Here is a 14,023-nt window from a genome sequence, read left to right as displayed (position 1 = left end):
GCGGATCACTTGAGATCAGGAGTTCAAGACCAGCCTGGCCAACATAGTGAAACCTCATCTCTACTAAAAACACAAAAATTAGCCAGGCGTGGTGGTGGGCACCTGTAATCCCAGCTACTTGGGAGGCTGAGGCAGGAGAATGGATTGAGCTTGGGAGGCAGAGGTTGCAGTGAGCCAAGATTGTACCACTACACTCCAGCCTGGGTGACAGAGCAGAGACTCTGTCTCAAAAAAACATACATAGTTTATTGTTAATTCGTCTAGGTTTTAATAATTTTCATAGGATAAAAACTTGTATATAGTTTATTTTCTTTTAATTATATTTTTTAAGAAGTAGAATATCAACTAAATTTTTTTTCTGTTTAGTGACGAGATCTGCAGTGTCAACATTTTTATTAATTTTTGGGTAAAAATGTATATTCTATAATAATAGTGATAACTTGCAAAACTTCAATTCTGAACATTGTTGGAGTGATTAAATTTAAAAGTGTAATGAATTTTGGTTTTCCTGTGTTCATTTATTATGGCAAATATGTCTGACACACACACACACCCTTTAAATAATAGGAAATAAAATCAAATATCAAATTCCCATTCTTTTTAAAAATGTTTTATAGAATTTAAATAGAAACCACAGTATGGCATTGGTAATAATTTAGGATGTGATTGAAATGAAAAGCCTTCTTTTTTACTTAAAAAATTTTTAGATTTATGTTAAAAGAATCATTGTCTTCTTTCAGATAAATTTGCGCCTCATTTTGGTAAGCGGAAAAACAAAAGAGTTCCTGTTTTCTCCTAACGATTCTGCTTCTGACATTGCAAAGCATGTATATGACAATTGGCCAATGGGTGAGTGATATTTTTCTCTTGAGTATGAATAATGTTGATTCTTTATGCCCTACCTTGTCTCACAAACATTTTGAAACTGTTATATAACATTTAAAAGAACAACCGAAAATTTAGAGTATAAGGCTCAGATTTAGAGGATCATTGTACCCTTCCTTATCTTGCTCTTCAGCAGTCTCATTCCCAAATGGTAAAGGAGCCCAGAATGCAATGGCTCTGCTTCTGTCTTAGAACTGTTTTAACGTAAGTGAAAAAAAAATTTTTTTTTTTGAGATGGAGTCTCGCTATGTCGCCAGGCTGGAGTGCAGTGGCGTGATCTTAGCTCACCGCAACCTCTGCCTCCCGGGCTCAAGTGATTCCCCTACCTCAGCCTCCCGAGTAGCTGGGACTTCAGGCACGTGCCACCACACCCAGCTAATTTTTGTATTTTTGGTAGAAACAGGGTTTCACCATGTCGGCCAGGATGGTCTCGATCTCTTGACCTTGTGATCCACCCACCTCGGCCTCCCAAAGTGCTAGGATTACAGGCGTGAGCCACCGTGCCTAGCCAAAAAATATTTTTAATAAAGAAAAATGCAGCCAGGGATGGTGGCTCATACCTGTAATCCCAGCACTTTGGGAGACCAAAGCAGGAGGATTGCTTGAAGCTAGGAGTTTGAGACCAGCCTGTGCAACATAGCAAGATGTCATCACTGCTAAAAATTTAAAAATTAGCCAGGCATGGTAGCACATGCCTGTAGTCCCAGCTACTTGGGAGGCTGAGGCAGGAGGATCACTTGAGGCCAGGAATTTGAGGCTGCCATGAGCAATTATCACACCACTACATTCCTGCCTGAGCAACAGAGCAAGACCCTGTCTCAAAAAAAAAAAAAAAAGAAAAGAAAAAAAAACACAAAATAGTGAGTATACACACACCTTCATATCAGTAAACCTATTTTTACCAAAACACAAAGAGGAAAGAACAACTATTTTTAACAGATAATACATTCTCTGTGGTCTTCTCTAGATAGCCTATTTAAAATTAAGTTCGAAACAAAGTTAACTTCTAATTCATGTCAGTTCTTGTGTTCTCTGAACTGCTATAAGGTCAAGATGATTAATGTCTGTCTGTGCTTTCCATTTTCAAGCCAGTAACCATAACAATCTTGGAAAATGTGTTTGGTATTTCTTATTTTCTTTGATTTTTTTTTTATATAATAAGACTGTCAGCTGGGCGTGGTGGCTCACGTCTATAATCCCAGGTCTTTGGGAGGCTGAGACAGGCAGATCACTTGAGGTCAAGGAGTTCAAGACCAACCTGGCCAACATGGTGAAACCCCGTCTCTACTAAAAATACAAAATTTAGCTGGGCATGGTGGTGCACCCCTGTAATCCAAGCTACTCAGGAGGCTGAGGCAGGAGAATCTCTTGAACCCGAGAGGCAGAGCTTGCAGTGAGCTGACATTATGCGTCTGCACTCCCGCCTGGGTGACAGAGCAAGACTCTGTCTCAAAAAAAAAAAAAAAAAAAAAAAAAAATTGCCTCCCTCAAGTGAATTGTTGGTTTATTTTCTTCCTTTGAACTTCCACAGTGTCATCTTGATCCTTATGTCATGTATCATAGTGATATGATTTTTTTCAGCTGATTTCACTTAATTTTATTAGCAGTAGCAATTTGAACTTTTAAAGGACAAGACTTATTTTGACAAAGAACATAGTATATGTACAAAATGAGTCAATTAGATCAGTGTTTCTCAACCTTAAATAATATACGGAGCTTTTCTAGAGGAAGATAATTCTTGTAGATCTCTAGTTGCTGACTTAAATTATTTTTATTATAATGCGTATTTTAAAATGTAGAAACTTAAACCCAGTTAAAACTCTTTATTCTTCTAAGAAGAATCATAAAACTAAAAAATCATAAAACTAAAAAAGATTGATTCAGAAAATGCAAATATAACTCTGAAACCAATAATGTTCAAGTTAACAACATTAATGTGCTAGATGATGTATTTTTGCCAAAGCCAGCTCACTGCTTACAGCATGAATACTGTTGAGTTTGTCATGCCTGTGTTCCTACGTAGTGTTTGATGACCAGGTTGTCTGTAGAGTCACCATAAAACCTTTATTTATACAGTATAACAAATTGTTACTCAGTTTTCTCATAGGTAGAATGCATCATTTACTTGTTAAGTGAACCCCTGTTCTGATCTCATTAGCCTCTTAACAATTAAAGAAGTACTGACTGCTTGGCACCAGTACAATCATAAATTTAATGCACACGTGAGTACTAAAACCCCAAGGCTGCACTTGGGTTATAAAGTGACTATTTAAATCATCTAGACAATCTCCTCCAGATTTCATTAAAATGAAAGTACAGATTTTCCAGATTATCATTAAAAAAAAATACAATTTAAAACTTCTTGAAGAGGACTTTTAGACCCTAAGGACATGTCTTGGTGGATTCATAGGCCTAAATTTAAGAAATACTGATTTATACAAATACTTTCAACTACTGGATCTTTCTTCACATTAGTAACCAAGCGGCTAGTTTCTAAGTCAGGGAGATACTGAAGCTATAAAGGTTATAGCTAAGAAAGAATTTCAGAAAAGCTAAAGAAATTTGGGCTCTAAGAATATTGGCTATTCTTTATAGCCAGGCAGGAATAGATAACTATCAGTATGAAAAGCATTTTTAAATACCCAAGAATGATGTTGCTCTAAGTGTGATATAAAAAGATTACCTTTATGAGATTTTTTTTGGGGGGAGCGGTCATAGTAAGTAATAGCTTTTGATATATGGATATTATAGAAAAGATAACACAAGGCAGAAAAAGGGTAATCACTCTGAAATTTATTTGGGCAGTATTATAACTTAAGGTAAAAGAAATACTTTTACTTTCATAATTACTTAGATATTAAAATTAGTTTAAATTCAAGTATAAGTCTTTGCCATAAATAGTATCCCAAATGAACAGACCATCTACCAGTACTGAATATTGATTGTATCAGTGGATGTTCCCTTATTTTCAAAAAAAAGATTTTGATTCCCAGTATTTCCTCAGGTTGCCAAATCTACTCAGCAGTTTTAGACACTGCAAGGAATAAAGAGAAATACTTTAATTTTTATTTTACATAAAATACTTAAATTAAAAATCTAAGTCTATATTGTATCACATAATGTACTAAAGATCAGCAAATTAAATACTTATTGATGTTAATAACAAATGTGTGGCAAATATTAATAGCAGAAAATACTTCGTGCAACATACTTGTTGAAGGAATTAGTTTTCCTTAGCATACCCTTATGCTATTTAGTGGAAATATTACTAACAGGTGGAATAGTCAGACACATAGCTGTTATTGGGTCAAAGGTTCAAAAAAATCTGTTATACTTAGGATATGTTAATAACACCTGAAATTCTTCATTTAAGCTATATTCTAAGATTTCTCTAAATTTTAGATCCCTGGAGAGGGGAAGGGAGATAGCATATTACACCAGTGAAGTACGTGGAAATCATGACACTCTGTATAAGATAATGAAACGTGGGGCTTCAGGTTTCTGCATCTCAAAAAAAAATTCAAGTATTTTTAGAATATCAGTCTTTGTTTCCTGTGAATTAAACAATTACTGTCATTTACCTTTGTATCTATGGAGCACTTCCATCTTGACCAGAAATATTCTATTAAACAATAATTTTGGAATTGATGAATTCAAAGCAATTCATACTATAGTGTTAGAGACTTATTTGATCTTTCTTCTAGAATAGGAGGGACCTGGGAACAATGGGATCAGAAGGCAACAAAGCCTTACAGGAGACAGAAGAGGGAAGAGACTAAAGGCATGGAGCGGGGGCAGGAAATGACGGATTCATTTCTCCTCTGCTCATTTCTGCTGTGCCTAAGTTACCTAGAGGCAGTGGTTTTATCAAATTCACATTCATCATTTTGAATAGTCAAAAAAAAGGGCAAAAGAAAAGTCTCTAGTTACTTCCTTTATCTTCTGTCACTCTTTCAGAATACTTTAAACTATTTTTTTGTGTTAACCATTATCTCTTTCTATAGGAAACAAACACATTAGAATTGTTGACAAAAAAGACAAAGGAATTCTCAGATCATTACTAAACTCAAAGCTTAAATTGTTACATCTACAAGCTCATGAAAATTACTAAACCTTTACCCTATCATAACACTAGTGTCCTTAAACCTTTATTTTAATGGAGTGGTTTCCATCTTTTACAATAATATAAATTATAGGCTGAAGTTAAATATTCTGTTACCCATTCTGCCTACCAGTTTGTCTTATTTTCTTTGTGTGTACACTTTTCTAGCTTTCATGTTTGTACAGTACCTCCAAATATATATAATTTTTTCGGTTTCTTCCAAGTCTTCATTTTGGGTGAGGTGAACTAAAGTTGTATCTTCTCTAATGTTTACTAACTGACTTCAGATAGACAATAAGATAATATATCAACATTATCCAAAAGTAAACACAGTTTTTTTGTTATTCTCAATATCAATATATTAACTGTTTTTTAGATCTTTGTTAAGCCTGCTGTTTTCTAGCCTTAAATGTACATTTTAACAGGTACAAATATTGGAGCATTATAATACTATGTGTTAATTACTGGTAATTGAAATTAATTTAAAAATGATATTTCTTTTTACTCAGTAGGTCTTTCCCAACTCATTTGTATTAACTTTAAACTTGGGGACTACAATTTGGTACATTTTAGTATTCTTTAAGAAGCAAAACGAGTCTTTTTGCAGCTCTTGCTACTTAAAAGAATAAGTAATAACCAAGGTTGCGGTAAATGTATGAATAGTGACTGTTTCTAATAGTAGTAGGAAGCTCCAAGGGCCTTCTTTGTACTCTAACTGATTTGGATCTGAATTTTTAAAACAATATAGTAGTACCTTAATTATGTGTTGGAATATACCTAACCAGTACACTGGATTCTTTTCAGACTGGGAAGAAGAGCAGGTCAGCAGTCCAAATATTCTACGACTTATTTATCAAGGACGATTTCTACATGGAAATGTCACATTAGGAGGTAACAGCCACTTTTGTAATGGGATTTAATGTCCGTCTCATGGTAGCATGATTCGCTTGTTTTAAATGTTAATGTCTTTGAATTTACTTAAAAAAATGATAAATTCAAACTATGAATTCTGCCTATTTCTGGTATGCCTACTCCTTCACATTGTATATTCTGTTAAATTTAATTTTAGGACTGCAGTAAGTATTTACTACCTTGTGAAATAAACTATCCCAGTATAGGTAGGATTCTATACCTACTATTTTTTAAATGTAACGTTATTATATTTCCAAATAATATAATTCAGATGTAGTATTTTAAACTTAAGACTGGACACACAAACTAGGAAAAATTTATGATAGTTTTCAAATATATGAAGGCATGTTTTCAGATGTTTCTACCTTATACAGTTGCTAATCATGTGAGAATAAAGTAGGTGGCTGAAATTAGAGCAGCATTTTAGCGTAATAGTTGAAAGAACAGATTCTGGAACTAGACTATTTAAGTTATATGTTAGCTGCACTACTTACTGGCTTTGTAAACGTTGGGCAAGTGACTTAACCAACCTGTGTTCCAGTTTCCTCATCAGTAAAATGGAATTACAATAGTGCCTACCTCATAGGTTAAGAAGGGTAAATTACTTTATATATTCAAAGTGCTTACATGCATAAATGGTGCTTGGCACATAGTAAACACCTTAATTGTTAGCTATTATTGTTCTTTATATATTATTGGAGAAATGTAGCTCAATATTGCCCCCTTATGGGGTATATTTTCTACCATCAACAGGATTTGTTTAGTTTTGAAAATAGGTATTTCAAATATATTCAGATAATTGGAAATGTATAGGCAAATGAAATGGTCTATCTAAATATATATTTCACTAAATATAGTCTGAGTTTTTCCTCTAAACCTAATATTTAATCTATTTTTCCTTAAAGGTAGAATATTTGCATTCATTCATTCAGCATGTATTTGTTAAATTCTTATGGGCCAACACTGTGCTAAGCACTTGGGAATACAGGATTGAATAAGACAGAAGCTCTCCCTTCAGGTTGCTCTAGTATTACATAGGACAAACAGATAAAATGCACTGGTAAAAATCCTGGGCAATAAGGGCTAAAGTAGATGAATGCAAATGATTTTATGACAATGTCAAGTGAGTAAAACATTTCAGGCTATAATCTCACACTGAGTTTCACTGGTAGTATTATAACTGGTCTAAAAAATGCTGCTATCTACTAAGAGATATCTGGCACTTTAAAATGGAGCTTTTTTGATTTGTAGCTTTTTTTTAATAGCTTTTGTATAAATAGATGGACCAACTCTTAATGCTCTTCATGTAAGAATTGACTGTTAGCTCCTTGGCTATATTGTACATTCATTAAGGATGGGACCATGTTCTAGTCTTTTTAAAATTCTCCATGGCTCATACAAGATCTTATGTGAATTAAAAATTGGTAAATGTTGGTTGAATTTAATCTATCGATTATATGAGTGAACCTTGAAATGCTCCATTTCCCTTTTGAGTATTGATCTATGTGAGCAATTTCCCACCAACTCCATTCCTTAATTATCTTTTCTGTTGTGACCTCAGAGTTTGAACTTCATATTAAAGCTCATAGAATTTGTGTTAAAATCAAAACTATTGATTTATTCCCACTAAAGTATAATTTTTTACCAGTATTTTTTTGAAATCTGTTTTAGAATAATGAACAGATTGACTTATGTAATTATTATTGTAATTCTGTGTTGCTGTCCTTCTTTTCAAAAACAATAAACTATCTCTAGTGTAGAAGCATGGCCTGGACCTCCGCGTTAATAATTGTAGCTGGATATTTGAGCAAGTTTGGATAACAACATTCAACTATTTGTCTTTTGGGTCTCAGTTTTTCTTTTTAGCCTCCCTGTGTTCTTCAATGTGAATAATAAAGAAGATAGCACACAGGGAAATACAACCATCTTTAAATATTTGAGTGGCCTGTGTGGAAGAAGGCTTTGTGTGGCCCTAGAACTTGCTCTGTATAGCCCTGTGAATTAGACTTAGGATCAGTAACTGAAAATCAAAGACAGTTTTCTATTCAATATAGGAAAGAATATGTGAACATGTTGAACTACCTAAAGAAAGAATAGACTGCCAGGGAAAGTTAGTGAGATCTTGTTATAGGTGGTGGTCAAGCAGTGGATGACCACGAAGTAGTGGGTATACAGCCATGGGTGGAATTCAGCCATTATGCAGACAAAGTAGGAAGCCTGGGCATTCTCTGCCATTCTTGAAATTTTCTGCTTAAGTTTCAGGTTGAAATGTTTGGTTATCAAATGTCTTAAAACATAGCCCTGAATCCCCCCTTTTTAAAATAGAACCTTTATAGTCATATAGAGTTTCATTTCATTAAAGGAAAGGTGTGACAGCAGCCTTGTTAGTCGGAGGGTGAAGAAGATGATCAGCTAAAGCTTTGGCATTCAGTATGGCCCAGATTAGCATTTCCAAAAATGTGGCTCTGAAATAGTGGGCATGAGACTCATCTAGGATACTTATTTTTAAATGCAGATTTCTGCATGCCCTCTCTCCCCAACCCCCATCTCCTAATTTTACTAGTGAATTGAATTCCTGGGTGATTTTTATGTACGCTAAAGGTTGAAAACCTCTATTTTGGATATTGTACTGTGTCATAGGAGAGAGCAGAAGCATCCACAGTGAAAGGAAGAAAACGCATTTTAGATTCTGGTATTCCTCTTCTTTCACATTTTTAAATGTTATTAACATCAATACCTACTATTTCTAGTTAAAATTCAGATGGAGAAGAAAAATAATAGCTCCCACGCATTACATTTGTAACTTCAAATGGTAAGCCTCTCAGGAGCTTTCCAGGCCTGTCTTGACATTTTTTACATTTATATCTCAGTTTACCTACCTTTTTTCTCAGATTCATTTTCCTTGCTATCTCAAAATGATGATGGTAGTATATACTGAATGCTTTCTTTGTACCAAGTTCTGTGCAAAGCACTTTGCTTGGATTGTTTGATTTAATGGACACAGCTACAAAGGGCAGGTAATGGAATTAGTATCTCCAGTTTAGTTGAGGAAACAGAAGCTTAGAGGGTAAGTAACTTGCTGAGAGTTACACAGTTGGAAGTAGCAGAGATGAAAATTTGTAATCCAGGTCTGTCTTATTAGAGTCAAGAAGATGGGTATGAGAATGATATACAGCTTGGTATGTGTACATTTTAAGTTCAGTTCAAGGTTTGAAATGTTGATCAGGCTTTCCCAACTATTTAGTGAAAATTTTAATAACATAAAGTCTTACTTACATTTTGATTTAAGTCAGGCCTAGGAAGTTATTCTAAAAGCCTCCCTTTTTTCATTATGTATTTATGGGCCATCGTGCTTCATTTGAACATCAGAGGTTAAAAGTGTAGACCAAATAATGGCTGGCCAACTTTAAATGAGATTGGAACTCACCTTGGATATATGAAATAGTACTAGTGTTGAAGATAATTAGGATTCTTTTTAAAATCTGCATGTTAACCATCATCCTATAGAGCAGGTTTTAAAAAGCAGGTAGCTGGAGGATCATTATTGCTAAGTGATGATCTTAGGCCTTACTTCAGTTTGTAGTTTTTGAAGAGAGGGTAGTTTGAGGTGTCAGAACTAAAACATAACAACTATAGAAACAGTTCTAGAAGCTAAATATACCAGCTGCTTCTAATTTTATACACAGAGTAACAAAGGGATTTACCATGAAACTCAGTATTTGTATTTGCCTTAGTGGACATGGGTGTGTGTTCTATGTCTGAAATATTTCATGATAAAATTTATTCAATTTATGAGTGAAAAAATGTTATAAAGACTTGATTAGGAAACAGTGATTATTGATAATGCCAAGAAAGTGATTATTTTAACCTAATCTTTTTAAGAAAGTTCTTTTCTAATGGACGAATACAGGGTGAGAATAAATGTTTAAAATCAAGTTTATTTCTTGCATTTCTACATCATAGTAGCCTGTTCAGTGCAGTAATTTTATTAGGCCATAGACAAGTAATTAGATTTAGAAACGAATATCTCTTAATCTAAACTTTTACTTTAATATAGAAAAGAGTATTCTTTTAAAAAAAATTTAATCCTTTCTCCTCTAAAGGTGGCCTCTGATATTAGCCAATTACATATTTTTTCTTATATCATTTCTTAATATGGATAAATGTGTCAAGCAAATGGCTATATAACTGCAAAAAATAATTTCTAAATTTTAAATGTTATTTATGATCATATTAACCTAATTTTGTGAAGGTACTTTGAGTTAAGTTGAATCTGTTAAAGAAGTCATAAAAAAGCAATCAATTTTTAAAATGGCTTTAAATCTGGATAGTGATTTTAATAGGTCGATATATGTGTAACTAATCATCTTTTGCTTTTCACATAGCATTAAAACTTCCTTTTGGCAAAACAACAGTGATGCATTTGGTGGCCAGAGAGACATTACCAGAGCCAAACTCTCAAGGTAAGCCATGCACTGGAAAAGTATCTCAGTTGAGGCACAAAGACAGGCATTCAAAAATGCTAGGTTTTTCTTGGATATGCTGAGGGAAGGGAAGTTTGCATAGTTTATGAATGGAGATTGTCAAGCAAATAACCAGACATTTTTGAAACATGCTAAAATTAAAAGAACATTTATTACAGCTTCTTAATTTTGAAAAATGCAAACATTTTTAAAAACTCAAAACTATTACTTCCTACACTTGATTGCCTAGCCCATTTTCCCCTCCAGTTCTAGAATTTTTATAAACGAGGCTCTTCTTCGTTTTCCCTAGGTCAGAGGAATCGTGAGAAGACTGGAGAGAGTAATTGTTGTGTAATCCTGTAAACACTGTCTGCCTAGTGTGATGTGATATAGTCTTTGTCTTTCATGCTGCTGGGACAGAAAAGACCCGACATTGCTTCAGAAACCGTTCAGAACAGTCTGCCTGTAAACACATGGAACTGAATTACCACATGAACACTGTCATCTTTTCTCATGAAAGTAAAAAGAACCAAGAACATTTTTCACTCTGATTTTTTATTTCTTGTATTTTTTGTTGAGCTGTTTTAACACATATTGGTTTTTGAATGCAGTCAATCTCCAGGGGAAAAGTTAACAAGTTATCTTTCGTAGCAGAAACCATTTTGCTGCCACAAAATTTTCATCATCAGAACTAATAAATCAAGTGTTCCAAATACAATTTGCACTAAAAAGATTGGCATTATTTTCCTCATCAGCAGAATTTATAACAGTTTGTGGTATCTAGAAATACTTATATATACAATTCCACACTGGAAGACACTCAGCAATTAATGAAGTTAATTACTGGGCCAACTTGAGAGGAAAAAATGGAAAAGAAACTAAAATGTTGGGTGAATTCTACCAAAGTCAGCTGTGGTGGCTGCACTGGCACAGAATACTAAACTGAGTGTGACTATTTTCACTGCAACAAATGAAAAAACAAAATGTGCCTGTTTAAAGCACTCAGTAGAGGGCTGATGAAACTAATTTTTTTTCCTTTAAGACATGCACTCTTGAGTCCTACAGTAACTGAGTGTTTGTTTAGACAGCACAAGAAGGGGTGAGAGTGCGTCTCCTAGCCTTAATGTGGGAGGGTAGTTTCAGTCACTCATCGGCTTTCATTATTATGCAGAAATATTAGAAAACCTCATTGATCAATTTTATGTATTTGAATATCAGCAAATTGAAATTTTCCATAATTATCATTAATTTGTAACCACATCCAGTGTCATGCTTACTCCTTAGAGTTCAGATGAATTCTTAAAATTAAAAAAAACTCCATAGTACTAATTTTGTTTCTTTATATAGTTTGCGTTTGATATTAGTGCTTGGCAATTGTATTAAAGTCAAAAGCTGATTTTTATGGCATACACAATTAAGAATGCCACTTTTTCTTTTATTTCATACCAATAATTTAAAGATTGATATGCTAAAAACAATTTGCACAGCACTAAAGCATGAGCTACTTTCATCTAAACCTGTAAAAATATGAAAGATTTTTATATTTTTTCACTGGGAAGAAATTCTTCCTGGATGAAATTACAAATATGTGTAGAATATATTTAATAAAAGACTTATAAAATACCTAACTACAGGACTTAAAATATAGATTGGCGCGTAGTATATAGAACAATATTCCATATAAATAAGTTTAGCCTTTATAAAAATGAAGTTGCAGGCTGACATTACATTCTGTACTTACTAAGTGTCAACAGCCCTTACAAACATTAAATGTAAATGGTTTCAAATGGTCAGCGTTGTTTAAGTGTAATCATGTTATTTTATTCATTGTTAATGCTTTGATGAAAAGGCTTTATATGCAGTAGATCTACGAAAATATTGTTCATACTGATCAGAATTAAATTTGTATAGAGCAGAGTTTTAAAATGAATGTAAATAGCACTAAACGTTTTCTTTCTGCAACCTGTACTTACAGATTCTTCCTGTAAACTAAATAAAAAAAAATGATAGTGCATTTTGGTGGTAATTTTAAAGGTCTTGATTAGGTCAATAATTGTTTAAGCACCGTCTCATTCATGTTTTCTACTTTCATTTCTTAAGCTTTTAAAATTCATTTAATTAATATTCTGTTGTTGGTTTGGGGAGTATTCCCAATGTATCTTTGATATTTAACATGGTTAATTTGTGTACAGTCACAACAATGGATAGAATTATGTAGTCTCCGTTATCACTAAAATGTTATCTTCAAGAGATGTTAAATATTTATATGCTTTATTGACTAGCTGAAATGTGAATTCTGTTAGTGTTGACTAAAGAATCTGGTAGTTGCTTAATTGGGCAATTAAACAATTTATGGCTCTATTTTGTAAAACAAACTACTGGTAATTATTTTTAATACCTATTTTCATTCTGATTACTCTTTTTTTAAGTTAAAGACTATCAGTTAATTAAGATTGAGTTTTTATGATGTTAAAAATAATTCTCTATTGGTTTTTCAATATATTTTTCTGTGTGTTCTCAGATTATATATTTCCCTCAATTTAGAGTTTGCTAAGTGAAATAAACTGGTTCACTAGTAGAGAAAGAATTACATCGCTTAATACCTAATATCATAGTTGTACAATATGAAAAAAAGAATAAAAAGTAGCAGTAAAATTATATACTGAAAACACCAAAAATTTAGATGCCTTAATAATATATACGTGAAAATACTCAGCTGTCCCTTTAAAAATAATTCCTTGGACTGCCTGGTGGTTAAAATACGATTCCTCATATCCAAGGCTACTTTTGAAGATCCCTCTGCCAAAAATATAGCTCACTTATCTAAAGGTGAGAGCTGCATAGATCCAGTAATGTACATAAAGCCTGAATGATGAGCCTATGTCCCTGCCTAACGCTGGTGTCTCACTCATCTCTTTTACCTAAATTGTCCTGAACTTTGTTAAGTGTTCTGGACAAGGCCAAGCTTTTCTTTATTAAAACCTCAGCATGTCTCCCTGATCTGAACTATTTGCTTTCTCTTCAAGATAAGTTGTATTTTACCATGGAAAAATACAGTATCTAACATTACCATTCATGTTAAATGAAGTTTCCTCATAACATTTATCTTTAGTTTTATGAAGTCATCGTGACCAATGTTACAGTAATTTCTGTTAGCTGATTGTGGTAAACAATGTTTAATGTGAAAAGAAATTAAAACTTTCTTCATCTGTTGTAGAATATTTCTCTTCTTTAAAATGGCTTCTATTCATAATTCTGATGTATTTGCCTATTCTTTATTTCACTACTGTTTATGTCTTTTTTTCTTTCTTCAGTTAATGATACTCTCCAGTAAAAATCAACATTGAGCCAGCCTTTGCTATAGTTTAGCAAAATCAAAGAGAAGTATCAGCCGAAATTTAATATGCCTTCATACCGTTTTTATTTGTAACTTTTTCGAGCATTCCAGTTTGTTTTCCATTTTTGTGTTATAATATGGTCACTTGTTAGCCAAATGGAGTGATTGGGGTGGAGTGATTGGGGTGGGGGAGAAGGCACATGACCTATAATTACAAACACAGCTATAATTGAAACACAGCTGCAGGCTGTGCTGGAGTCTAGGCACAGCTTTTGTGGCCAGGGTAGGGTGGGGTTCTTGGGTGTGAGCAGTGGTAGTTGGGTG

General features: G+C 33.6%; 1 protein-coding gene across 1 annotated transcript in view; it reads left to right on the top strand.

The window, feature by feature from the left end:
- The window catches only part of UBL3 (ubiquitin like 3), an 86,113-nt gene extending 72,532 nt beyond the window's left edge, over positions 1-13,581 (top strand). The window contains exons 2-5 of the mRNA XM_001139173.8: positions 741-849; positions 5,792-5,878; positions 10,285-10,362; positions 10,673-13,581. Coding sequence (XP_001139173.1) covers positions 741-849; positions 5,792-5,878; positions 10,285-10,362; positions 10,673-10,725 — 327 coding nt within the window. The 3' untranslated portion in view covers positions 10,726-13,581. The remainder of the gene's footprint in view (positions 1-740; positions 850-5,791; positions 5,879-10,284; positions 10,363-10,672) is intronic.
- Positions 13,582-14,023: the final 442 nt, after the last annotated feature.

The sequence above is a fragment of the Pan troglodytes genome, chromosome 14 (assembly GCF_028858775.2).
Source record: "Pan troglodytes isolate AG18354 chromosome 14, NHGRI_mPanTro3-v2.0_pri, whole genome shotgun sequence".
NCBI lineage: Eukaryota > Metazoa > Chordata > Mammalia > Primates > Hominidae > Pan > Pan troglodytes.
This window is presented reverse-complemented; position numbering and strand designations above follow the sequence as displayed.